The 24,945-nt window shown below is 36.9% G+C and overlaps 1 protein-coding gene across 1 annotated transcript in view; it reads right to left on the reverse strand.

Moving 5' to 3' along the window:
- Positions 1–6,591: 6,591 nt before the first annotated feature.
- The window catches only part of LOC121318177 (kielin/chordin-like protein), a 71,135-nt gene continuing 52,781 nt past the window's right edge, over positions 6,592–24,945 (reverse strand). The window contains exons 32-55 of the mRNA XM_041254582.1: positions 23,144–23,320; positions 22,346–22,428; positions 22,027–22,117; positions 21,687–21,769; positions 21,012–21,185; positions 20,531–20,710; positions 19,862–20,126; positions 19,469–19,551; positions 19,006–19,173; positions 18,074–18,167; positions 17,260–17,433; positions 16,482–16,564; positions 15,133–15,253; positions 13,907–13,989; positions 13,123–13,222; positions 12,375–12,463; positions 11,861–11,963; positions 11,162–11,304; positions 10,409–10,581; positions 10,072–10,183; positions 9,860–9,961; positions 9,457–9,621; positions 8,860–9,160; positions 6,592–8,594 (exon numbers count right to left, since the gene is read on the reverse strand). Of these exons, the coding sequence (XP_041110516.1) occupies positions 8,377–8,594; positions 8,860–9,160; positions 9,457–9,621; positions 9,860–9,961; positions 10,072–10,183; positions 10,409–10,581; positions 11,162–11,304; positions 11,861–11,963; positions 12,375–12,463; positions 13,123–13,222; positions 13,907–13,989; positions 15,133–15,253; positions 16,482–16,564; positions 17,260–17,433; positions 18,074–18,167; positions 19,006–19,173; positions 19,469–19,551; positions 19,862–20,126; positions 20,531–20,710; positions 21,012–21,185; positions 21,687–21,769; positions 22,027–22,117; positions 22,346–22,428; positions 23,144–23,320 (3,365 nt within the window). The 3' untranslated portion in view covers positions 6,592–8,376. The remainder of the gene's footprint in view (positions 8,595–8,859; positions 9,161–9,456; positions 9,622–9,859; positions 9,962–10,071; positions 10,184–10,408; positions 10,582–11,161; positions 11,305–11,860; positions 11,964–12,374; positions 12,464–13,122; positions 13,223–13,906; positions 13,990–15,132; positions 15,254–16,481; positions 16,565–17,259; positions 17,434–18,073; positions 18,168–19,005; positions 19,174–19,468; positions 19,552–19,861; positions 20,127–20,530; positions 20,711–21,011; positions 21,186–21,686; positions 21,770–22,026; positions 22,118–22,345; positions 22,429–23,143; positions 23,321–24,945) is intronic.

The following is a 24,945-nucleotide window of genomic DNA, read 5'->3' on the forward strand; positions in this document are numbered from 1 at the left end:
CTGTCATGAGAAAGAATTAGATTAATTTAATTTTTTACAGCTGTCCTGGTGTATAAATTATATTGTACTTTTAAATGCCTTAGTTGATGTAACTGTAAATGTAGTGTTCACTCCTTTATGGTGACTTAAAATCATGCTGAGCTCTAAGCCCAGAGGCATACAATGTGAAAATGTGCACGTTCAGTACTTGAGGCAAGTAATAATTATGTGTCAGTTTTATCTAGAATCCTATGTGTGTTTGAGTTCTTTGATTTGATATTTTTTTTTTTTATATATATATATATATATATATATATATATATATATATATATATATGTGTGTGTGTGTGTGTGTGTGTGTGTGTGTGTGTGTGTGTGTGTAAGTGTACCTAGAAGAATTGATGCTGTTTTGAAGGCAAAGGGTGGTCACACCAAATATTGATTTGATGTAGATTTTTCTTCTGTTCACTCACTTTGCATTTTGTTAATTGATAAATATAAACTATTAACATGTCTATTTTTGAAAGCATTCTTACTTTACAACATTTTTTCACACCTGCCTAAAACTTTTGCACAGTACTGTATATGTGTGTGTGTGTGTGTATATATATATATATATATATATATATATATATATATATATATATATATATATATATATATACATAAAATAAGACGCAATGGAGTGAAATGATTTAAACCCAGGGGCACCAAATATAACAATGACTTCAAAGGTGGATAGAAATTAATGAATTTGTATTAGTTATTTCCTCCTTATTAAAGTTGTTCAATTTTAAAGAGCACATTAACCCAGCGTGGTCAACCAACCATGGTTCAACATCACCATTTCAGTTGGACCAACATTTCGAAAAATATGCCGTCAATGTGACACAATTCTGCTTGTCAAAGAGGCAAAACATATGGGGTACTAGGAAATGCAACACGTACACTATAACATATTGTTTCACTGTGTTTCTTACTGTTTAATTGCCCCTTTGACCCATAGGGGCACCTAGAACTCAAGCAAGTGATGCCTCTCTAATTTTAAAATGTCCATAGAGGTGAATTGAAAGATTCTGGTGTTGGAGTGTCTAGAACATCCCAGAAACATCAAAATTATGTCGTTCTATTTGTAATAATTGTGGCAGTACCCTAGGTTTGAAAGACAAATTCTGCATATAGTAGGGAGTCAGAGTAGATGGTGTCTCACGTGACAGTCACAACTGTGACTTTTTATCACTGTGCTTTGATATTTCTGCCAGTTTCTAATAGTCTAGCCTTTGTTAGTCCAACTATATTTGTGATCATAATGTTGAAGAACTGTTTTTGTGCTAATGTAATCGCAATGTGTTAAATTGTAATCTTCATACATCTGTGGGCAAACATAATTAGGTTATCTACAATTTTTGGTTCATAATGTTGGATCAATGTCATTGGGCCAGCTAGCTGACTGCAACCAATGCCCAACTGAATCGACTGACATGGTACACTTGATGGTTATTTGGAATGTACAGCAGCAATGCAAATAAACTAAAAGAATAGCTGGACAAACGGTTCTACCTGATATTGCACCCAGTTGTGTTTAAAATACAGATGTAGAGGGAACACATTACTAGTTTTTCTCATCAATATGCATCAGAAAACATTGATGCCAATAAGTACCCCTTATAAATTTACAGTACAAAACACATTTTAGAAATTGTCCAATACATCATTTGCAGTTATAGAGTACATTATCATTAAGACTAACTTGGGTTAAACTAATGTCCTGATACTACAAATCTTCTACATGGAACCAGTCTAATTTAGCCGTCGCTTATTGTTTATAATTACTTGTAATATGAATTCATTTCATATGAATATCCTGTTTGTGCAAATTATTTTGGAGCACCCCCAGAGAAGAAACATTTGAATAAAACTAAATTACCCTAGTATGAAAAGCTGAGTATAAAGGATATTGGGAAATGTATTAACTTCCATCAAGATTAATTCTTCTGTAATGTATGTTAGTGCTGTTTTGGGACTGCTGATCCTATGATGCATTTTGAGTCAATGTTTCCGATATGAGGACACCTTGCTTTTGTGGTTTAAAAATGCTGGTGATCAGAATGGGGCATGCAGATTTCAAGTTGCAATGTATAGTTTTTAGTTCACTTACAACTGTATTTTCAATAAAATGCACAGTACTTTTAATGTATAATACTTTATATTGTACTGTAATTGAAATTTGATTTCAATGTTACTGTAACTTCAATAAAAACCGATAGTATGCATTTGGCTTGGACTCCTGATAATAAGAATTACTGATAAGACAAATTGTTTTGCCCATCCCTTGAAATTCACATCAATGAGGGCTGACTGTATAACAATTATTAGGGGTGTACTGAAACTCGTATTTTCAGAGTAATTCTGAGTAATTCACTTGAAGATGTATTTGTTGTCAGGTAATACATAATTCAAAACATACCTATTATTAATGTGTAGATTTCCAAACAAGATCCCTTCCCTCACCTTTACAATTGAGTACCAATCAATTAACTTCCACACTGAGTGTTTTACAAACTGTTTGGAAGCTAAACTTTCCTGATTCTGTAAACGTGGCCTTTCATTAACTTGAGTTACCGCTGTGGTATTTTTTGTCAAGTTTAATCAGAGATAACACCTTTCCCAGGACTACAGTTTCACAATTCACAGCAGAGGCATTTCTAAGGACACTAAGGAAAGTGTTGAGTAATACACTTTTTATTAAATTTTATTCTATTTAATTAATACCTAACAACTTTACATTTCTTAAAGGTAAATACGAGTTTTGGCACACCCCTAATAATTATAATGCAGTACAGTGTTTTTCAACCTTTTTATTTTATTTATAACTGTACCCCTTCTTTCTGGGGGTTTTACCTAAAGTACCCCTTTACAATTTTCACTCAATTGAACGGTACCACAGTTGCAATGAAAGGCAAAATAATCGATTAATTACATTTATTTTCCTGTTTATTTAATATATAATTTATATCAGAACAGTTTGGGACTGACAAACTGCTGGTTAGGACAGAATACCAAAAAATTTAACTTAATTACAAGTCTTGGGATGCACAGAACAACAATATAGTATTTGGGAATCTCTTTGGAAATATACCTATTGGCTTTCTATTTGGCAAAGTTATTATAAATAATACAAAATAGTTTGCTCTGCAAATGTTTATCTTGTTATCATTTACTTCCCATCTCAGCATAATTGTGTATGCCATTTAAAATGTTTACCACATCAAAAACATGAACCTCAAGATAAAACTATAATTAACACTTTTTATTATAACCAACATACATTATCCAAAGTAACTTTGTCGCTTTACCCTCTCTGTAGACTTGTGTTTTGTTCCTTCATTTTCCTTTTATAAGTAAGAAATGTTTCTACTTTTGACTTGAGGAACGATACACAGGATAATCTCGATGTACAGTACTCTCTCAAACACCGAAAACAAATTCAACCTGCCCCTATAAAATGCAGTCGTGCCTCATAAATTAAATAAACCTGTCAAAATACGCATTATGATTTGTTTACCGGAGAATTTATACGTTAAAAAAATGCAGAAAGATTGTGCTCCACTGTTCAGTATTCAATTATAACTGTAAAGTTCATGAGCAGGTCAGAGCGCTCTGAGACAAGCTTTCAATAAGCAGAATCAACAGACGCCTGCTTCACACACCCTAATATCAGAGTGGAAATCTGCTCAATCGAAATTACACATGCATGCAGGTGGATGATCATTTTGAAACTATTCTATACCAACCTTTGAGCTGCTAAACTAAAATGAAATACTTTTATACAGTGGTTTAGAGACAATATATAATGCCATTTTAAAAAATTAAAATAAAATCCATTCAAGATAATTATTTTCTTTTACTTTTATTTTTATGTTTGCATTTCTGAGTCATCCTGCGTACCCCCATATGACCCTTAGAAGTACCCCAGGTTGTAACCCACTGTTCTAGTATAATCATTTTAGTGATTAGGATTTAACAGCTCTGTTTCTGAAACTGAAGACTGCACAATTATCTCCAGCAGCCATTGTTTCAGAAATCCTGTAAAGTCTATTTTTTATCACTTCATTTATACATAGATCAAATCAGTAAATAATAATAAAAAAATACCTTTGAATAAATTTTATAGTCAATAACGCCATACATTTCTGGGGAAATTATGAAATAAGCTTCATTGGTCACAGATTGAAATAAGCTTGATAAAGCCAAAAGAATTTCATTGCAGCAGACTGGAACCTTGACTTTACTTCATTACTCAATCATGTTTTTTTTTTTTGTTTGTTTTCATCTGTACCATTTCCATTTTTAAAATTTTAAAACTGGGTAAAAATCAACTCATTGTCACAGCTGCTATTATTAATACAGTAATCCATTATACAGTTATCCTCCCATCACATTTCTGTCCTAACCGTTTATCCCTCATGATCAACCTTTTTAGCAACGTTAGATTATTACTGAACAGTGAAGATTAGTTCAGATATTATAGATCCTACCAAGGTCTTCGTACACTGTGGTGTATGTGCTCCGTGCGCTGCCATTGCTGGTAGTGTCACATGAGCTGATCAGTGTGTTGATATGTAAATAAATCCTGTTCACCTGCAGGGCGTATCAACTTCAACCTCCGTCTCGATCTCCTGCCTGTCACTCAGCAGCGAATGCACGCACCCACACGGCAGATGGCTACCCTGTATCTTTCCAAACAAGGGATTTAGGGGAGCTCACTAATAAAAGCTGAATCTCAAAACAATAATTGTGTGAACAAAGTCATTGTTACAGCTGTGTATAATGATGTTTAAACCAGGATTCATTAATCCGAATTTTTACATATTCGCCCTTACTCTGGTCCCACCGCAGTTGGATATGCGACGGATTACTGTAATTGAATCCATTAGTGTGGTTTCTTGCTAGTATATATTTTAGCTCTGCGCAGGCAGCCAAGAAAGAAGGGAGACAACATGCTGAAATCAGTTACAAATCTGTTATTTCGGGACGTTAATCTCTAGCACCCACTCAGAGACCACTCAGCTTCACTGCTTTCAGGAACACAACCAAATCAGGACAGCAAAACAACACATAATTAGTGGCGCAGCGCCCTTTTATAACATAGCTCTGCCCCTTTATGTTAATCAAGTGCTGGAGCACACCAGGACCAATGGGCACAGGCAACAACAGCCAACTGCAGGGGAGACACAGACAGCACCACACGCACAGGTTACATTTACATAGACACAGAGACATGGTTATACAAGCAATGGTGGGAAATACAGAGTGGAAAGAGAACACAGTACAGCAGGAATTACAGTACATAAACACAATAAGAACACAGTACAAAACATAATTGCATGAATCGCTACAATATTTCTCATTGTGTAAAAATGTTGTTTCATACAATTTCATGTACTGTTCCCCAACTATAACATAGAATTGAATAGGAAATTGTCTGATGACAGCATGGGCACAAGATTAAGACCATTGCCATTGGGTGCAGTACATGATGCATTATGTTGTACGCCAGGGCACCTTGTAAACATGAATGCTGACCGCCTTATATAGACTGTAATGCAATTTTTTTTTGAAAGACAGAATTGATCTAACTGTGTAGTCCAATGAATTTTGGACTAGTTTTGTCTCAATTCTAGTATCTTATACTACTGATATGTTGTTAAGTAATTCTCTTGCCTATACTAATGAACCAGAGAGGTCTGCAGTTTTGAGTGGTGCGATGCTCTAAACCTGTATACAGGTCTGCAGTGTTAAAAGAGTTAGGCCAGTAGAATCCATGTCAATACACCCCTAATCCTTTCATCAGTTGAAGCAGACTACACACAAATTTTAAATCAAAATATATGACACTGGTTATGAGGCATTAACCCCTTAGTGTGCTGATCCATGCAATCCCACATCCAAAAGTCATGGTGTCAATGGGATGACCAGTGTAAAAAACAAAGAAATACACAATTAGAGTTTTCTTAACTAGCCAACCACCCATGGTCCAGCCAGTGGGCTACATTATCAATGAACATCTACCTTTCTACAACCATTAAGAGCAATGCTTGCCAGAGTAAAGGCAAAACTCAGGAGTTGTTTACACAAGCAACATAAAAGCTTTTCAAAACAGTGTTCTTCTACAGGGCATATGATGCAGGCTTGACCATGGGACCAGTTCAGACATCTTAGTCACAAATAGCTATCAACATAAAAAGAATGCACGGATGTGTTAAGAAAACATATTTTAATAAAACACAATAAAAAACCCAAACAAAATAAACACAAACATACAACCAGTATCACTGATAATGTTATTGTGTATTTCTAAAAATACTTCAAATCACAGTTTGACGCGAGTATTAAATACATTTGGGTTACAAAACAACACCTTTTCACAAATATCAAGTGATTTCTAAGAGTACAGAAATATATAAAAAACATGTTAATTTTAATCTTATACTATTATATATATGTATATATATATATGATATATACTATAATATATATATATATAACCATTATTTAGATGAAACTAAATTGATGTAACTTGATAGCTATCTATAAATAAAACCACTGTTATTCCTGTTAAGGAATTTCATATTGCAAATCAGAGAATACATTTACCTTTTTATTCAATCACATAGCTGTATTTCATGAAGTATACAAATATAAGTCAAGCAATATTAAGGACAACAACATTTTGTACATACCATTTTTTTTTTAACATTACTGAAAGCAAATTAACTTGAACCATTTCATCAGAATAACCTGTAGTGTTTCCAGCAGTGATCAGATAATAAAGATGACAATTCAGCTGTTTAAAAAATATTCTTAAAACTGGTATCTTACTTTTATAAGCAAGCAACACCTAATAGAGTATGATTAGATATATTTAAATAATATACAATAAAATAACTAAAGTTTAATAAAAAAAGCTTTTTGTTTGTATAATAAAAACTAAAAAACAGTGGCCTTGAAAATGTCACAAAATTCAATATACTTATTACGGTTTGACAACACTATTTTTCACCCAGCTATGAACAAAACAATTCATAAATAATTGCATATATAACAAATATACAGTAGATGCTGGCTATTAGCACACTTGATAAAGACAACTATTGGTTATTAACAACATTTCCATGGGAACCAATCCCATCCCATAATTTAATGTTAATTAATTTCAATTTTACTTAATGACAACTTTTTTTTTACAATTTCTATGGCTATGGTCTGACTGTTGTCTGTCATCATGGCTTCAAAACGTGTAGACCTTTAAAGGCTGATAAAGTTTGGATTCTGGAGGCACTGTGTGAACCCCGTGCTAAACAAGTACAGGTAGCAGAAAAGATTAGCATCTCAAAATCTATTGTATCCAGCACTTTGAAATTGCCTAAGAGGCCGCACGCAAAATTGAGAGTGATTTACAGCTGGAGGTGGCAAATCATAAAAAAAGACAAAAACATTGGACTACTTCTTTTAAAATGATGCTTCTGTATTAAATGCAAGTCCTGTATACCGAGTGTGTTTTTACTGTTTTTAAGGATAGTGATAGTATGTTGTTGTTGTACTATGTGTGCAATACAGTACCGTGTTTACATTTTTGTTTTACACATCCGTGTAGTATTAGTAAACAGTTGTTTGTTCTGATATTTGGTGTTTTCGTGTTTATTTTTTAACACTGTAATCAACCAAGACGTGTATTTCAGTGCGCTGTTTCTACAACTATAGTATACATTGTTTTTTCCATATACATACACTTGCAAATGTGGCTTTTCACTTAATAACAACGTTCAGTTTTTGCTGGGTACCGAGAGGTTGCTAATAAGCAGCATCTACTGTATGTCACTCGTTACAGTCCCTGTTCTTGGGCAAGAATGTTTAGCACAGAAATACACCTGGAGAATACTAAGAAAGTGCATTTTCTGTGAAATTGAAACCTAACTGCTCTGGAAACAAATGAGTTATGAAATAAAGCACCAGTCTCTGCTCATTGTATGAGATCTCTGCCTCAATTGATGATCTTTTTCGAACTCATATGTATCAAAAGCTTTAAAGATATTTAAAGATAGGCTTTATGGAAACCCAATTGACTTTTCTCCTGTTTCCAGACTAAAGCCCTCAAACTTAATAGTTACTATACCTGCATGTACTCTTCACATTCATGGCTTAAATTCCCTTGATCATACAGGGAGAAGACTATGAAAAGGGGTACTGACAATACTTAATTAATGTACCATGGACTTAAGATAAAAACAAAATCTAAACTCATAACTGGTTTCCTCCTGTGCAATGTCGGTAAGATATAGCACCATTATTGTGATGGTTGAAAGTGCAATAGGTTTCCTTAATTGTATTTGTTTCTCAGTTGTTGCCATAGATAATCTTGGGACAGGCCTCTGGCTGGATGCAGTGTGATTCATGCTCCACCAAGCCTGCTGGGCACTGGCAGCCTGGCACACAGGGTTTGAAGCAGTGGGCCTCTATCACTCCCAGAGGCACGTCTTTGTTGAAACAGGTCTTGGGGCAAGGAGGACCGCACTCATCGAAAATATAACCACGGTCTTGGGGACAGCCCACAGCTGTGGAGGAAGATAAGCACACACAGTATAACTGAAGGAACCAGTAGTATCCATTTTCTCTCTACCTGATCATTTACACATCCAATTTCTAAAGATCCTTCCAGCTGAGATTTTAAAACAAAAACTGGATCAACAGACGATTCCAAATCTTAACTCTTCTACTTGTTCTCCCATCGCAATTAAGATCTACTAAAATGTCTTCATTTTCGCAGGAGAGTTCTTTGTTATTCTTTCTGCCTTTAAATTGATATAAACAGCATCGTACCACAGAGAGCAGGTGACCTCCACTGCAGAATGACTCCGGACTCCCTGCATTCTGAAGCATAGGCCTCCAGAGCATCACACAAGCAGTCATCCCCATTGGACCCACAAGCACATAGGTCATAAACACAGGAGGCGAAGAACATCTCTGGCGGAACCACATTGTGGCAGCGCTCAAACACCTTGGACTTCAGGATCTTGCACTTAGCATTGCCCTCCTTGCGTGCACGGTATCCCGCCTCCTTGCATGGGTCAATATCCTCTCCATCGATACAGTGTGCATTGGTTTGGTTCTCGGCTTGTACCTGAAAGAGAAATTAAGAACAACAGCATGTCATTAACAACAGTGGTCACAGTATGCACTGATTCAGCTTGTGTTGTCTTGACTTGTCTTTTTTTAGTACAGGATGATACAGTTGTATCTATCTATCTATCTATCTATCTATCTATCTATCTATCTATCTATCTATCTATCTATCTATCTATCTATCTATCTATATATATATATATATATATATATATATATATATATATATATAATATATATATATATATATAATGTCAGGTATTTTTTTACCTTAATCTCAAGATTTCTACTAACCTTCCAGCTATTTCCAAAGGCAGCCTCAGATAAGACGATCTGTCCAGTGCGGATCTTCATGTCATCCTGAGGGTAGTTGTTGAAATTTCCACAGAGTCCACACGTGTGTCCTTTGTATGTCCCTGGAACACTCACTTCCAAATGGGACTTCCCATCCCACAACACCTGCAGGTTTGTAACAGGCTCAGCATTTCCCCATTATAAAACATGTTCAGAGTCCAACCCATGTTTCGAGTTTGAACTGACATTTACCTCAGTTTTGATGGAATGACTGCAGCCATGGCCAGATTTGCTCAGCTAATAAAAACCTCTGGGATCATTTCAAAATATTGTTAAGATAGAAGACTATAAAATGAATCCAGGCATGGGATTGAATCATTATTCATTCAAGAAGCAAACTTACCTTTACTCCAATATTGGTGTTCAGTAAAATTGTGTTTGTCTTGCGTTCTATGTATATGTATGGCTCCTTGAGGAAAGGCAAAGTCACAGTCTGATAGTCCACCTGTTACACGAAATTCAAGCATTAAATCTCTGTTCAAAATAAAAACAAACAACTTTAATTGACTAGCAATATGAATATTTTACACACATTAAAAATTAAACCCCCCATACCACAACAACCCAGTTTTGTAGTAAGTGCACCACAACATTCCCAATCAGTACAGTGACTTCTTTAGTCCATGAGACTCCTTTACGACCTCTGTCATCATTGGTTGCATGAATGCTGAAAGTTCATAGAAAATGGTTTATCATTAGTATATAATGTATGGTTCAACACTCAAGCAACAATAAATATGTGTATGGTTTAATTTGTTCAACTCATGAAAAAGCATAGCAAATATATATTTGTTACACACACAAATTCTATTACATTGTAGCTGTAAAGTTAAATCTGAAGCCTAAGTCATTGTCGGAGTAAGAATTAGCTGACAGAAGAATCTGTTGTCACCTGAAATCTCCCCCTTCACAGTCCTCGGCCAACACATAGGTACAGGCCCCCTGGAAGTGGATCATTTTCCCATCAAAAGTGCGATAATGAGGGTCTCCAAATGCAATGCATGTAGCCGGCCGTGGAATGCAGTGTGGACAGCACATGCCAGGAATCAGAGCTGGGGTCTCATCCTTAAAACAGGAATGGGATCAATTATTTATATCGCAACTTACATAACGGTATACTAGATATCATTGTCTCTCTGTGTTATTTGCTCCAGTCCTTTTAAGTGCTCAATACATAAATCTTTAATCTTCAAGATTTCGAAGGCTATCTTTCGAGTCACTGTTACAGCTGTTAAAATGTCCATTTAGATATTAAACAGGTCTGTAGAATTCATCCCTTGCATTTCTCAGGCTGATAATGGGGTGATTACATCATCTCAGAACACATCTCGGGATAATTCTATTTTTAACTTTGACATAAAGTTCAATAAAAAGGAGTGTGGGGCAAGTGCAAAGCTTCTAACCTATAAAAATAACATCTGGTATTGTGAGAGATTTTTTAAGCCATTTTTTTGTCTTGAAATATCTCTCATACTGTTTATTGCAGACTGCCAATTCAAAATGGATAAAGGCTCCACCTGTCATATACTATAGTATTATTTGTATTATTATGAAAAACAAATCTGCAATAAGTGATTTTGTGACACTCCCTCAGTTCCAAAGGAAGTCATGGTTGTACCTACTGAGTACCTAGTGGAGTACTTACCGATGCACAGGAGACCTGTGGGCAGCGTTCAGTCTGGCAGTGGACCTCCCCTGAGACACATGTGCAGGTTGTGCACTCATCCACTTCCCAGTGCTCATTGGACCGGTACAGGGTGCCCTGGTACATGCATGAGATGTCTGGGTCTGAAATGAAACAGAACAGGGTGACCAACAGCATTGGTTATTCAAAGAATGGACCAGACAGATGAAATACTCCAAGAGCTCAGACATGCAAAGAACTAACAGCACAAGAAAAGGACACTAGTGGCAAAACAAAGATGAGAACACACACTGCTGTGAAAGCCTTCACTAGTGTTTTCTACATTATAACAACCTTGACTTGAATAAAGAAGGAAAAACATTGAGTGAAATCACTCGCATCACTTGATTTTCAAGGTGTGGTATCTGAAGCATAATCAACAAGTAGAGAAACATCATCTGTAATTGACAAACCCAGGACTGGAAGACCCACTGTTTAACAAGTCAAGGTTGCTATAATAGTAGAAAACACTAGTAGAAACACAGCTGTGTATATTTTATAATTGGTTATCATCCCTTTAAATATGTCAGCTTTTTTTCAATATATTTGTATTAATTTACTGTGAATAATAATGTTAGCGCACTGGAAAATTCTGTAGAGCAGGAGGTGTTGAAAAATATTTATGTTATAATATTATAACGCAATGCAATTGACTGATACCTTGGCATTCATAACAGCATTTCCCTGGCGATTTCACTTTTACCAGGCCATCCTGGCAAATGACTGGAGTGCATTCCTCAATGTGGCACTCAATGTGACCGAGCTACAAACAGGGATTACAGCTACATGTTAATCTTCAGGTATAGAAGACTATACAATTAAAGGGCGGTTCAGCTCTAATTCACTTTGACTGATGCGCTGTTTAAAATCCACTTTTTTTTACATGAATTTATTGCAGATATTACCAAATGCAAACAGGACCACATGATTAAGAAATAAAAAATAAAAAATACATTATATTAAGACAAGTCCCTACTGTTTTTAGACAAATGTTTACAGTGGTCTTTCTAACACAAAACTAAGGACATTTGGACATCTATGTAATATGTATGATAACTGTGTGAATACTAATACATATAATATTTGTCACAAATCAACTAATTACAGAAGCAGTTAAGCATAGTGTATCTGAGTTGCATGATTGAAGCTCAGGGAAAATACTCATTTTACTTACATTACAGGTACAGGTGATGCACTCATCCACACTGTCTGTCCAACTCTCGCCATCAGAAACACGACGACTGTCAGATTCAATCACACACTCTAGAGCAAACACAAACAAGACATTCCTCAAGTTTAGCTTGTTCTTTAGATGGACATTTCATTATCAAATATCACTACTGTCATTAGAGCGAAAACATTTCCAGTGCAGATTAGGATGTAATGAACAGGATGGGGGTTCAAGGTCTGGTATTTGCCTAAACCAGAAATCAGCCTAGCTAAGAGAACTTTGTATAAAAAAAGTGCTAAGAGCCTGCATAAGTACAGGAGGACTTAACCTCACCTTCAATGTAAGCAATTACATCAAGTGTATTCAATCTGACCTCAAATGTGACCGCGATTAATTAAGTCCATAATTCCTTTACTGAAAATTGAGTTGCAAATTAAACCCAGCTTGAGGGGCTTTATTTACCATTAAAAGGGGGAGTAGAAAATAAACGCCTTTGAAATAATGTTTGATGTAAGTAAGGCTATGATTTATCGCTACAGATGAGACTTTGATCTCAAACAGTTGCCCAGGATACAAATATATCCATACAGTATATCAAGTGGTCTTTGAACACAACGTCCTGGCTCTTTAATTGTGAACTCTTTTGGAAAACTAGCGAGTATTTCACCCCATAAACTAAAAAAGGTTTTCCATGGGTAACTACTAAAGTTAATTAATGTCTCAAGTCCGATCTCTACAGCTATTTACTTACCATTACAGATAGGGCAGCAGGAGTCTACAGACAAGAACTGCTCTGAAGTTGGACAGTTTAAAGGAAGACACCCTTGGTGAATACAAATCCAAGTCAGATCCTAAAAGATTAAAGAAATTTTATCTTTTTAGAAACATGAATCCTGGGGTTACTATAACAACAATGTATTCAAAAACATATGTTCTGCTTTAGGTGACTGGATTGCTTTTTATATTTCAGAATGTAACGAATGCTTGCCCATCAAACACACTACCCTACAGAAAGCAGTGAAAGCCCCACCTGAGTGGAAAACCCCAGACACTGACTAGAAGTTCAAGCGTTAAGGACACACTGTTTATTGTATGTATAAGTTGACTAACGGCCAGAGTTAATGGTTTCAACTGAGATCATTTTTATATTGCGCCTGGGTATAATAAGTTACACTGAAATAATAAGAACATCACATTTGAAAACACATTAAAGAATACGCAGTGCACAGCAAATGCAGGTTCAAGCTCCAACCCTTTCATATATTACATATTTTTTTCCCCATTGCTTTATAAAGGGGAATTAAAGGTACCCTCATATGAGATTATCATGCATATTTAATCCATATGTCCCCATATTAAGACTAGAAGACTTTTTATGTGTTTCCATATGAGGTTAATATGCATGAACGGGTTAAACACTGTTACCTGCTACAAAATTCTGGTTGTCCAATGGAGATTATATTCACCCATGTACAGTAGTCTACTGTACACCACATGTTGCTGCCTAAATAAAGGTGATATTGTTTGTGACATACCTTACACTGACAGGTATAACATGGATCATCTGTAGCAGGGACTTCACTGCCACCAAGAGTGGCTGTGCAGTTACTCAGTGGCTCTGAAAACAAACACATTGCTTTAAAAGTTTTGCCTTTTTAACCCCCCCCCCCCAGTAAACATTTCAAAATCTTCAAAAAAGAAAATCAATTGTAAACCAAAGTTTAATAAAAAAATAAAAAAATAAATAAAATTCCAACAGTTGGTACGAATGCTGCCTCAATATATCCTCTAATTCTGAATATTGTTTCATTTTATTTGTATGAACATTTTTTATATTTAAAAATGTTAGTGTGACATATGCATGTATGCATGAATGGACAGGCTACAGTACATACCCAGATTCTGATATTCAGTAAATGGTTATATCTTGTGTGTGTGTGTGTGTGTGTGTGTGTGTGTGAGCGCAGTTAAACATTAACATTTTACAATTGCACTTGCAGACCGCAATTGGTCCATTTAAAAGAAAACAATATATAAATAAAACTTATATAGATTGCCTTCACCCTTCTCTAACATACTAATTGCAAATGGATTACAATAACAAAGGGATTTGTATAAATGAAATCACCAGATGTTGGGTTCATTTCCATGAATTATTGTTCACGAGAACTAAAGCCAGAGAAAGCAGTTTGTTGATCTGGCCTTCGGCAATGTCACCTTTTGTACCCAAATGACAGCACAGCTCATCCACCTAATGCCTGTGATTACAGTATAATGGGAACGATTTTTTGGAAAGGATGCAAGTTCACTATTACTGTCTGTCTGCTCACTGTTCACAGATGTGATTTAAACCACAATCGTCAGAGCACAGTCACTGCTAAATATATTACAAAATAAACATTGCATGCATCCTACCACCGTGACCTACAGTACATATGCAGAGCATGTGGACTAGTACCACACGCATAGCTTTTCAAACCTGGTCAAAACAAAGCCCTCAATGGCCCTCAATGGCTTCATCATGAGCTCAGCTTTAAATCAGGACTGAAAAATATAGACTGTCCTTGAACATGGAGTGCTTACTCTTGGTAACATTCTGTTCTGTGTCTCCATGACTACTATTGCTTAGTTTGGATTAAAAAATAAATAAAGCTCAGTAATGTATTTCAGTTGCCTGGTATACAGTATACATGAAAAAATAGCTGTGTAAAACTATTTTCTTTCATCTGCTTGGTCATTCATTGTAAATAGAAATACTGACGTGCACAAGTAGGACAGCATTGGTCAGATCCAGGGAAGTGAATGTGATTCTTGGGACAGTCCACCAGGCTTGGACACTGCTTGCGGTAACAACGTAAATGCTGCTCCCCATCTGGCATCACCTGCAGAAAATCATCCCCAAAAAGAGGTATAAAAAAGGTAGGTATGAGGAGCTCTGGGTGTGAGCTGGAGGTTAGTACCTGACCTATGTGGTAGCCTAGGTATATAAGGATTGTGTTTTCTGGCCAATATTTCTTTGTTTTGATCCAGGATCAGTGTAAATAGTTATTTGTTGAAAGAACAAGTTTACTTTTGTTCACAAATAAAGTAATTGTTTCTTTTAACTGAATTTTTGGTTGTGTGTTTTCCCTGTTTAACACCAGCAACTCGGCACACCCTCTCACCAAACGGTAACCGGTCCAAATAATTCATTTGAGAGTATTATTGTGATTTTATGCCTTAATATTACTGACTAGTTTCCTCATAGTTTCCTGCACTGTGTGGCAGCCTTGTCAGTTTTATCACACTTGTTAAAATAAATCTTTGCAAACTTTGAGAAGTCTCAACAATGTATGCATTTTTAAGTCATTTTGAATTGATTTTCATTTTAAAACTACAAGACAAATTGCTGTGCACTCTTATGACTTTCTGTACATTTTTCCAGACAGGAAGTCTGGCCCTCACCTTCATCTGAGTACTATTATCCCTATCATTAAACAGTGCACAGTGATTAACTCTAGAGCACAATGTTTTACAAAGGGTCATTGCAAGTTACATTCTCTTTAGCCTCAGTGACTTGTCTGATTGATAACTCTTTCATTTCAGATATTTTAAAATATCAAATGACAGTTAATTCCAACCATATGGCCATCTCTTGTCAGGTCTTGACAACCCTTATCAAAATACACACTTTCTGGCAAACTGTTGTGGCATGTTTCCCACAAGTTTGCTGAAAACTTGTAGTGAATGCCTTCCATTCTTCTTCAATTCATGGACTATAAAGATCACATTAGGCTTTCAGTCACAATGAATGAAATACAGTAAATTGTATAAACTGTGCTATATACATTCTATCAGTCTTCTGGCAGTCTAAGTATAGGTGGTAGAAAAATGATCTCTGTTTTGAAGTTCAATACACTGTTAGCACTGAAACTATATTGAAGAAATGTCAGTTTTACAAGTGGTGTTTCTATCCAGTTGTCAAGAGATTTCACAGAAGTGAAATAATGAGTTTAACCAAGAGCTAAGCGAACTGGGAGCGCTCTGTTAATTCAGTCTGTGACCTTTTTCAAGAGTGAAAAGTAATTAATTTACTTAGTAAAGTAATTAATTAAATACAAATTCTCTCACCTCACAAGTACAAATCTCACATGGATCATTGGCAGGCTGGAAGCTGTCCCCTGGACCATATACTCTGTCACTGTACACACAATCTGCAAGGAAAAGCACATTAATAAAACACTGATATTTGTCCATTTGATTATTACTATATAAAAAATGTTTCTTAAACCTCAAAAGGGATAACGTTAATAACAAGTAAAGATGGCTTCAAAATTAATTGCACTGTTCAATATTTAAAAGGTTTTTGGTGGCAAAATAGACTGTTGTAAAAAAAGGTTAAATTAAATGCTTGGTCCAGAAGGATTTGGACACAAATTAGGAGCTAGCAGGAACTGAGAAGACAGAGGGCTCAAAAAACAAGTACCTGTAACAGAGCTTGGCTTATGAAAACCAATTCTCAGGAGGTGGTTTTTTCTATTCAGCAAATTGTGTTTAAGAACACCTCTAAATTTCTCAAAGGCAACACATTCCTTGGCAGGCTTCTTACTCTATCACTTGCTGACAGGTCATGGCATTAGCAAGAACTTGTCAGCAATTAATTTTATGTGTACATTATGACAAATTTCTTAACTTCAAAATATTTTAGAAAAAGTGATTTGACGTATTTAGTATGACATATTTTAGTGACCAAAGTATTACTCAGGTTCCAACAATTAAGATATTTTTGGTTTTCATTACATCTCATCTCCAGTCCATGTAACTGATTTAGCTGTAAACCATATTACTGCTTCCCCAGTCAGTTGCTGGTAATATTACTCAAATGACCCACACATAAACATGTACCTACCTGCACACACCGGGCAGCACTCTCCTGGAACACGGATCTGGTTTACACAAGGTGAGATGCAGCGAATCTCTGAACAGGTTGTGACACCGTCCACACACATACAGGACATACAGGGGGTTGTGGATGCAAACCAGCTGCTGCCATCTGTGTACTCCCTCCCATTGTACACACAGCCTACACAGCACAACATGGACACAACAGAAGGAATGCAACTAATTAAAATGTAACTCAGTACTCACAAATATCAACATAATTAAAGATAAAAACCCAAAACAATTTTTTAAAAATTTTTTTTTAATTAAAAAATAGACGCACACACACGCACGCTATATCGGGGGTGTTGGGGTCCAAGATAAGTCCACTATAAATCGAGGGCCGTGATATAGCGAGAGACCCATAGAAAAACAAATAGACTAACAAATACTGTACAAATACTCCCTCGTTTTATCGGGTGAGTCAGGGTCCAGTATAAATCCTCTACTCAAGCTGTTTTTTCTCATTTTTCATATAAAAAGCAGTACACCATTTACTTTAGCCAACGGTGAACACGATGAATAAAAACCACTTCAGCAAGTAGATATTTAATTGGCTTTGTGTTATTGTGCAATGCGTGTGTATATGATAACAGTATGATATTAATGCTTTGTTTTTAATAGTTTTGTATGTTGTTGTTTGTGATGTGCAGTACGAAATAAAACGAACAGTAATTCCAAGTGCCTATGTATATTGCAGCTAAGGCGTACGTAGTTAGACAGTAAAAATGGGGATCTTTTTGTAGAAGAATTTTTTTCTTCTGCATTTCTCATTTTCCTACCTCTACAGCGAGGGCAGCAGGTGCCATGGTCCGTCACTTGGTGCATGCAGTTCAGTCTCGGGCACACGGTGTTCCCACAATTGACGTTCCCACCCTGAATCAAAAGGTTTCCACTTAAAACATGCTGGCCTGTATTTTCCATTGTAGACACATAGGGCACAATTTTCAACTGTGGGCAAATTGCCCATGTAATACATTTACTATGTTGATGGTAATTTGCCTGTGAAAACATAGGCCATAATGTTGGCAATTTTGCACACAACGAAGAAATCAGGCCCTCTGTAGTCATCACATTCCCATCGTCCAAAATTCAACTGACGACAAATTTAGCCCAGTCATTGAAAACACATTTACCAGTACTAGTATATATTTTTTTGTGTGCATTATTAATACGTCCTTTACAGCAGATTATCTTTAATGGATAAGTGAAATATTTAAAAGAAAAAAAAACATTAACTTTTTGCTTTTTATTTTCCAAATCTCTACCTCCCTTTAAATGTTAATTTGTTGTCGTTAAGCTGTCTCTGGATCCTAATAAAGGGAAAATTATTAACTACAAACTGTATTTAAGATATATGTTTTCTTTGCTACAAATCAAGTAGATTTTAAATGATTGGCTTGCTATCAGTGTACACCCCACACTGGGTATTTTATGCTGAAAAGAAAATCTGTCGGGACAACTCTGTTAAACAAGTGAAATTAACAACAGTGCAAAGATAAACCAGACGACTGCAAGAATGAAATGCAATTAGGATCAGAGATGAACAACTAACGTAAGTCTGTTTAAAAAAAAAACTAAGTGAAAAAGAATCAGGTTCAGGTCAAGACAAGTGACATTGTTTTGTAACCAACAGCTTTTTTTCATTAGGAAACAGAATCGGCCCAAAATAAGTTGAAAGGGATCAATCCCTGAGGTGAAGAGGGTTTCTTACATTGCAGGAGCACTGCCTACAGTTGTCTGGAGTAAAGTCTTCTCCGTCGCTGTACAGCACGCCCTCAAAGAAGCAGTCCTGGCATAGGGGACAGCACTGACCGGGCAAGCGGGAGGGGTAGCTGCATATGACGTCACAGCGCACCTCTGAGCATCTCACCTCCCCTTGCTGACAAACGAAAACTCACATTAGTTACACATTGAAGCTTTCTTTCATGAATAGAAACCTGCTTCTGTGTGATACTACTTCTCATATGTAATTGCCTGAGTAAAATGAATTTTGAAACCAACATAGTTTGTTTCTACTGTATGGACCCAGTTAACCAATGATATGAAACTTGCTACCAGTTACTCAAATAGGTTTTAACTCATACCTGGAAACTTTTAAACCCCCCCCCCCCCCCCCCCCCCCATATAATGAATCAGTAGAATGAGGTTCGAGTGATAGGGTAGGATGGCCTTACCACACAGGTACACTCTTCACAGTGATTGGTGGATGAAGGCCATTGAACCCCTCCTGCATACTCCTTCCCAAAATATGAGCACACTGCAAAAGAGAAAAATAAGTTAGTATATAAAACACACTTCAAAAAAGACAATTAGATCACATAAAGTCCTTTGCCTCAACATAACTGTGAGATACAGGAAGTGTTTCATGGAGATCACACCAATGTAGGTACAGACTCCATTAGATATATGGGTAGAAATTATTATAGGAAGTATTTTGCTCAAACCAGTAAACCCTGACCAGATTGACCCCCCCCCCCCCCCCCCCCCCATATTGTACAATGCAAAATTCATGCCATGTGACCATGAGGGCAGAAGGTGAGATAGTTATATAAAAATTGTGTCTTTACCTGGGCACTCGGGGCAGCACTGCCCAGGTTTAGTGAGGGGGTTGTTACAAGTTGTCTGGGGGCACACCACAGTGGTGCACACAACGTTTCCGTGGAGACAGCTGCAGCGCTGGCAGGGGTCTGAGGGCGAGTGGAAGTTCTGCCTGTTGCTGAATTCAAAACCCTTGTAGAAGCAGCGGTCACAGGATGGGCAGCAGGCAGGTGAGGGCACTGGGTGGGAACATTGCTGAGGGCATGGCGTCTTGTGACAAGTCACTACCTCATTCTGCACATCCAAGGGAGCACTCAGTTACTGAAGCACATCGCAGTCTGCCACACAAATCACTTTAAAAAGACTATCAGTAGTATTTTAATACCACATATCCCCTAACAGAACATTTACAACTGTACAAACTTAAAGCATAGAAGACTGCCATATAATAGATGTGCTTGTGCAAAAAGGAAAAAAAAATACAATAAATATTTTGCTGTAAAACTTACTGTCAGCTGAACACAACATTTACTTAAGATCAATACATTTCACCTATTTTCTTATTTTGTGCTTTGGTGTGAATGCAGACGTTTACATGCCCATGCATGTATTTTTTTACCTGCAGTTTAAAATCACAGAAACTTGATACCTTTTGATTTAGCCACGCATGCAGATCATCTGGTTAATGAATGACTTACGATGCATGTACACTTCAAGCAGCTGTCAGCAGGGGAGTTGAAGGTGGTTCCAGTCTCATAGACCTGGCCCAGGTAGTGGCAGATCCCTGTACACTGAGGACAGCACTCTCCAGGAGGGGTGGCAGGGTTACGACAGGACACAGGGGGACAGGTTACTGATACGCACGTGACACCACCATTCTTTAAACAAACAAGGGAAATACTGTTATCAAATCATACAGCCAGAAAGACTGCCTGCTTTTATGACCAATTTGCATTCCAATTACTGGAGACTGATGTACAATCTTTACAGTTCTTATATTTCTCATAAACAGGGTAAAATTAATCAGTATCTATAGATGTAAAAAAAGCTATGTTTCATTGTTCTGTGAATTTGAGTCATTCAAGAAGCAGGTGAATGCCCCGGGTGAATGTTTGTGTTGTTTTTCTACAAAAGAACTCCACTGGAAAGCATAGTGAAGTTTGTGCCTGAACACCTTACCAGACAAGTGCAGCGCTGACATTTGTTCTTCGGATCCAGGAACCTTTCGCCATTTTTACAGTCTCTGCCTCTGAAAATACATCCATCACACACAGGGCAGGTGCATGTGTCGATTGCAGGGTGGGAACAAGAGACCTTACTGCACTTTTTTGTTCCACATGTCACTTCACCTTTCTGGGATATTCCAACAAAAAGCAGAGAAACCAATTGAAAGAAGATGCATTTATTAAGCAAACTTACTCAAATGTATTCTTCAATTGAAAGAAGGTGCATTTATTAGGCAAACTTACTCAAATGTATTCTTATTGGCCTTATACACAAACAACATTCATTGACCCTAATGTCTGTCAATGCCTGATCCCTAGCCCTGTCATACATTAAGATGCAGATTTCTCTAAAAGTTAGCTGACTAATAAAAATGTATTATGAGCCGGGTCAAGAAACTAACCAAAAGAAATCACACAGTAACAATGCAGCTTTATTTTAACTGGAAGGTCAGCTGGAGGTGCCATTTCCAAGTCACCCACGAGACTATTGCAATGTGAACCACCACTGGTGGTACTTACAGCTTTAACTTACTGACTCTTTGAAAAGGGTTTTCTTATACTTCACTGGCATTGCAGAAGACAGAAATCTGCTGTTATAATCTGGAAGATTACTGAAGGGCTGACTTACAAAGCATGTGCATTCTTGGCATTCCCCTTTGGCATCTTGAAAGGTCTGTCCATCAATATAGTCCCTTCCTTGGAAATAACACCCTAAAAAAGAGAGACACAGAATTTCACAGATCAAAAAGAGAATTTTTTGGGCATTAAAACCAGCCTGGAATGGAGGCAAGCTACGGCACTGTATTGTTTTTCAAACAGCTCTTCTGATAAACTGTAAACTTAACTAAATGTAAAAGACAAGAAGGGGCCAATAAGTATATGGTACTTACCAATTTATTAATTTTTCAGCAAGCCTTAATGACAGTAGTGACATGGAATTGAGTTTTAAAAAAAAATCATAATCTCACCATCACAGAGTGGGCAGTCGCATGGCCCAACAACAGGGTGAGGACAAGGAGCCGGAGAACACAGTTTCTTTATGCACTGAACAGAGCCAGACTGAAAAAAAACAAACAATGACGAGTTAGTGGAGAGAGGTATGGGAAGTCTCAATTAAGGAAAAGAGACATGTGCAACAAAGTGAAACTCGACATACAGTACAACCCAAATGAGCTCTTCCTATTTTGAAAACAATCATAGTGGAGGGAAAAAATAACCCATGATGGTTTGAGGTTGTGCATAAAAGCAAACATCGTCAACAATGGAGTAAAGAAACAGAAGTCTCACCCTGCAAGTACACTGGGAGCAGGAGTCAGCAGGATCGTGGAACGTCTGTCCATTGATGATAACAACCCCATTATAGAAACACCCTGTCATGAAATAGATGTACACAATACAGGTGCAACGTGAAATCAGGACAGACCTATTGATTTGTATAAGTAATAGAGGTGTAAAGGAAACATACATAATGTACATTGTTAAGGTTGCATTTTTAGATCATCACCATCATTATTGCCATTATTATTATTCCTACATGCGCTACTCCTTGCATAGTGAATATAGACTGTTTGATTAAATGGACTGCCATTTGTATGACTGGTTATTTGTTAAGCGGCTGGCATCCCTGATATGTGTTCTGTAATATAATGAAGCCATTTGTACAGGTACTACATAAGTTATAATTTTTTTTTAAGTTAACAGCTTTGACTAGTAATCCTTAATTCTTCTCAGAGCTATGTAATCATTTGAAATGTAAACATGTTTAAGAGAGAACACTTAAGATGACATGCACTGCACTTTTACCGATTGCTTCACCGATTGCCCCTGTTGCAAGTCAATTTAAGTCACAATGGGTAAGACTTTCCTGCTGATTTCCACCATCACTGCTGAAGAAGTGAGAGGTGGTGTTCGGAATGGTCCCATATCCCTCAAGAATAATGTAAACCCCTTACAGTTGTGTTGTGGCTGGTCTGGCTGACCATGATGTTCCATACACTCTATTGCGGTGCTAGGTGACTCCAATGTATACCTCATTCGCAATCTATCTGCTTTAAATAATTCCACGCACAGTGTCTATACCCTTACCTTCACAGACTGGGCAGCACTTTCCAGGAAGGGAAATGGGATGGGTACAGCCTGGGTTATAACATGGTTTGGGATTGCAGTTCACAAATCCACTCATACAAGTGCAGCGCTTACACTGGTTCTGAGGATCAGTGAACTCCTGGCCATTCAGGTACTCCTCACCCAGGTAATTACATCCTGTGGCAAGGGAGGAGAAGTCAGACACATACACCTATCCACCGAGAGGCCAATTCATATACCGTAGCGGCCTGTAGAATACCAGCAAAACGCATTCAAACGTTCATGTCTTTAGGGCTATTACACAACAGAAACTGATGAACACAAATGGTAGTACTGGATATAGTGCAATTTTTATCAGATTCACACTGCAGTGAACCAAGTTAACCCTTTACCCTTCCTTTACTCTTTTACAATGTTTTCAATCAATTCACAGGAGTTCGGAGTTTGGTTACTCCAATAGATTTAAGGTTGAGCTTGTTGCTGATCTTCTAAATATAGCAAAATCCCAAACTTCTCTAGCTTGCCAAAGTGGCTGTTCAGAAACAAACACGTTTTCTCTAAAACATTATCCTGCTACAGTATTTGAAGAGACCCAATTGTTTATGATCTGTTTCGACTCACAATTCCAATAACCTTTCAGCAATGAGGAATACATACTGCTGTTCATGCCTCTTCTGCTGTTGGGCACTGTGTATACGTGTTGACAATTCCATTTAAAAGTACAGTTCTAAACACCTCATGCATGCAGATGTTTCTTTTGAATTGTCCAGATCATACTAATGCTACTGTCCTGCGGGTAGATCTTTAATGTGCATAAAATGTAGCGTAATGGGAATGCAGGACCCCCTAACCACGAGGGAAAATGAATTAAATGCACCCTGCTCTTTATTGTAGTGCCCCTAAACATGAATAGTCATTAGCTACACCACATAAAGCAGGTTCATTCCACAACATCTGCAGTGAAGCTAAAGCTATCCCCCAATTCTAATACTCTTAGTAAAGAATGTAACCACTGGAAGTTTACAAAAAAAAAAACCAAAAAGCAAAAAAAAAAACATTGAATTTCCTCTAAATCACCTACTGTGAAATCCTAGTTTACCTTCTTTGTTTGATTTCAAATTGAAACATTCTTGGATGCTTGCACTTGTAGGGACTGATCAATAGCCTTCTGGTTTGCAGCATAGTATATTGTTATAACTAGAGGGATTAAGCATGAATTCAGCCAAACAGGGAGTTCAAACAGTATAAAAGCAATTATGTCTTGATGTATTCATGTTAAACCAGTACTACAGTAATATCATGGATTTAGTGGAACTTTGTATATATAAAAACAATCTAATCTTTGGGAAATTTGAAAGCTGTGGATCTGGTACAATAAAAAAAAAATGCCTGTAGAGAGGTATAGTTATATTAATTATCTCAAAATAACAGCTGGAAATAACAGTCAAATGGCAAATATAGCATTAAGAGTGACAAGCATCCAGAATAGCAAACAGGTTAATTCATTATTTTGTTCCAACAATTTCTTGAAGGCAGGCCTTTTATCTTTGGTGCACTGCACTGGCTGAGTCGCAAGTGCAATTTATATTCCCCGGCTCTACCTTATCTTCCCTGTCAGTCACACAACAACAGACTGGCAGCTACAGTGGCTTCCGAAAGTATTGACCCTCCTTGGCATTTTTCCTATTTTGTTGCCTTACAACCTGGAATTAAAATGGATTTTTATTTGGATTTCATGTAATGGACATACACAAAATAGTCCAAATTGGTGAAGTGAAATGAAAAAAAAATAACTTGTTTAA

Source organism: Polyodon spathula, chromosome 7, assembly GCF_017654505.1.
Source record: "Polyodon spathula isolate WHYD16114869_AA chromosome 7, ASM1765450v1, whole genome shotgun sequence".
NCBI classification, from domain to species: Eukaryota; Metazoa; Chordata; class Actinopteri; order Acipenseriformes; family Polyodontidae; genus Polyodon; species Polyodon spathula.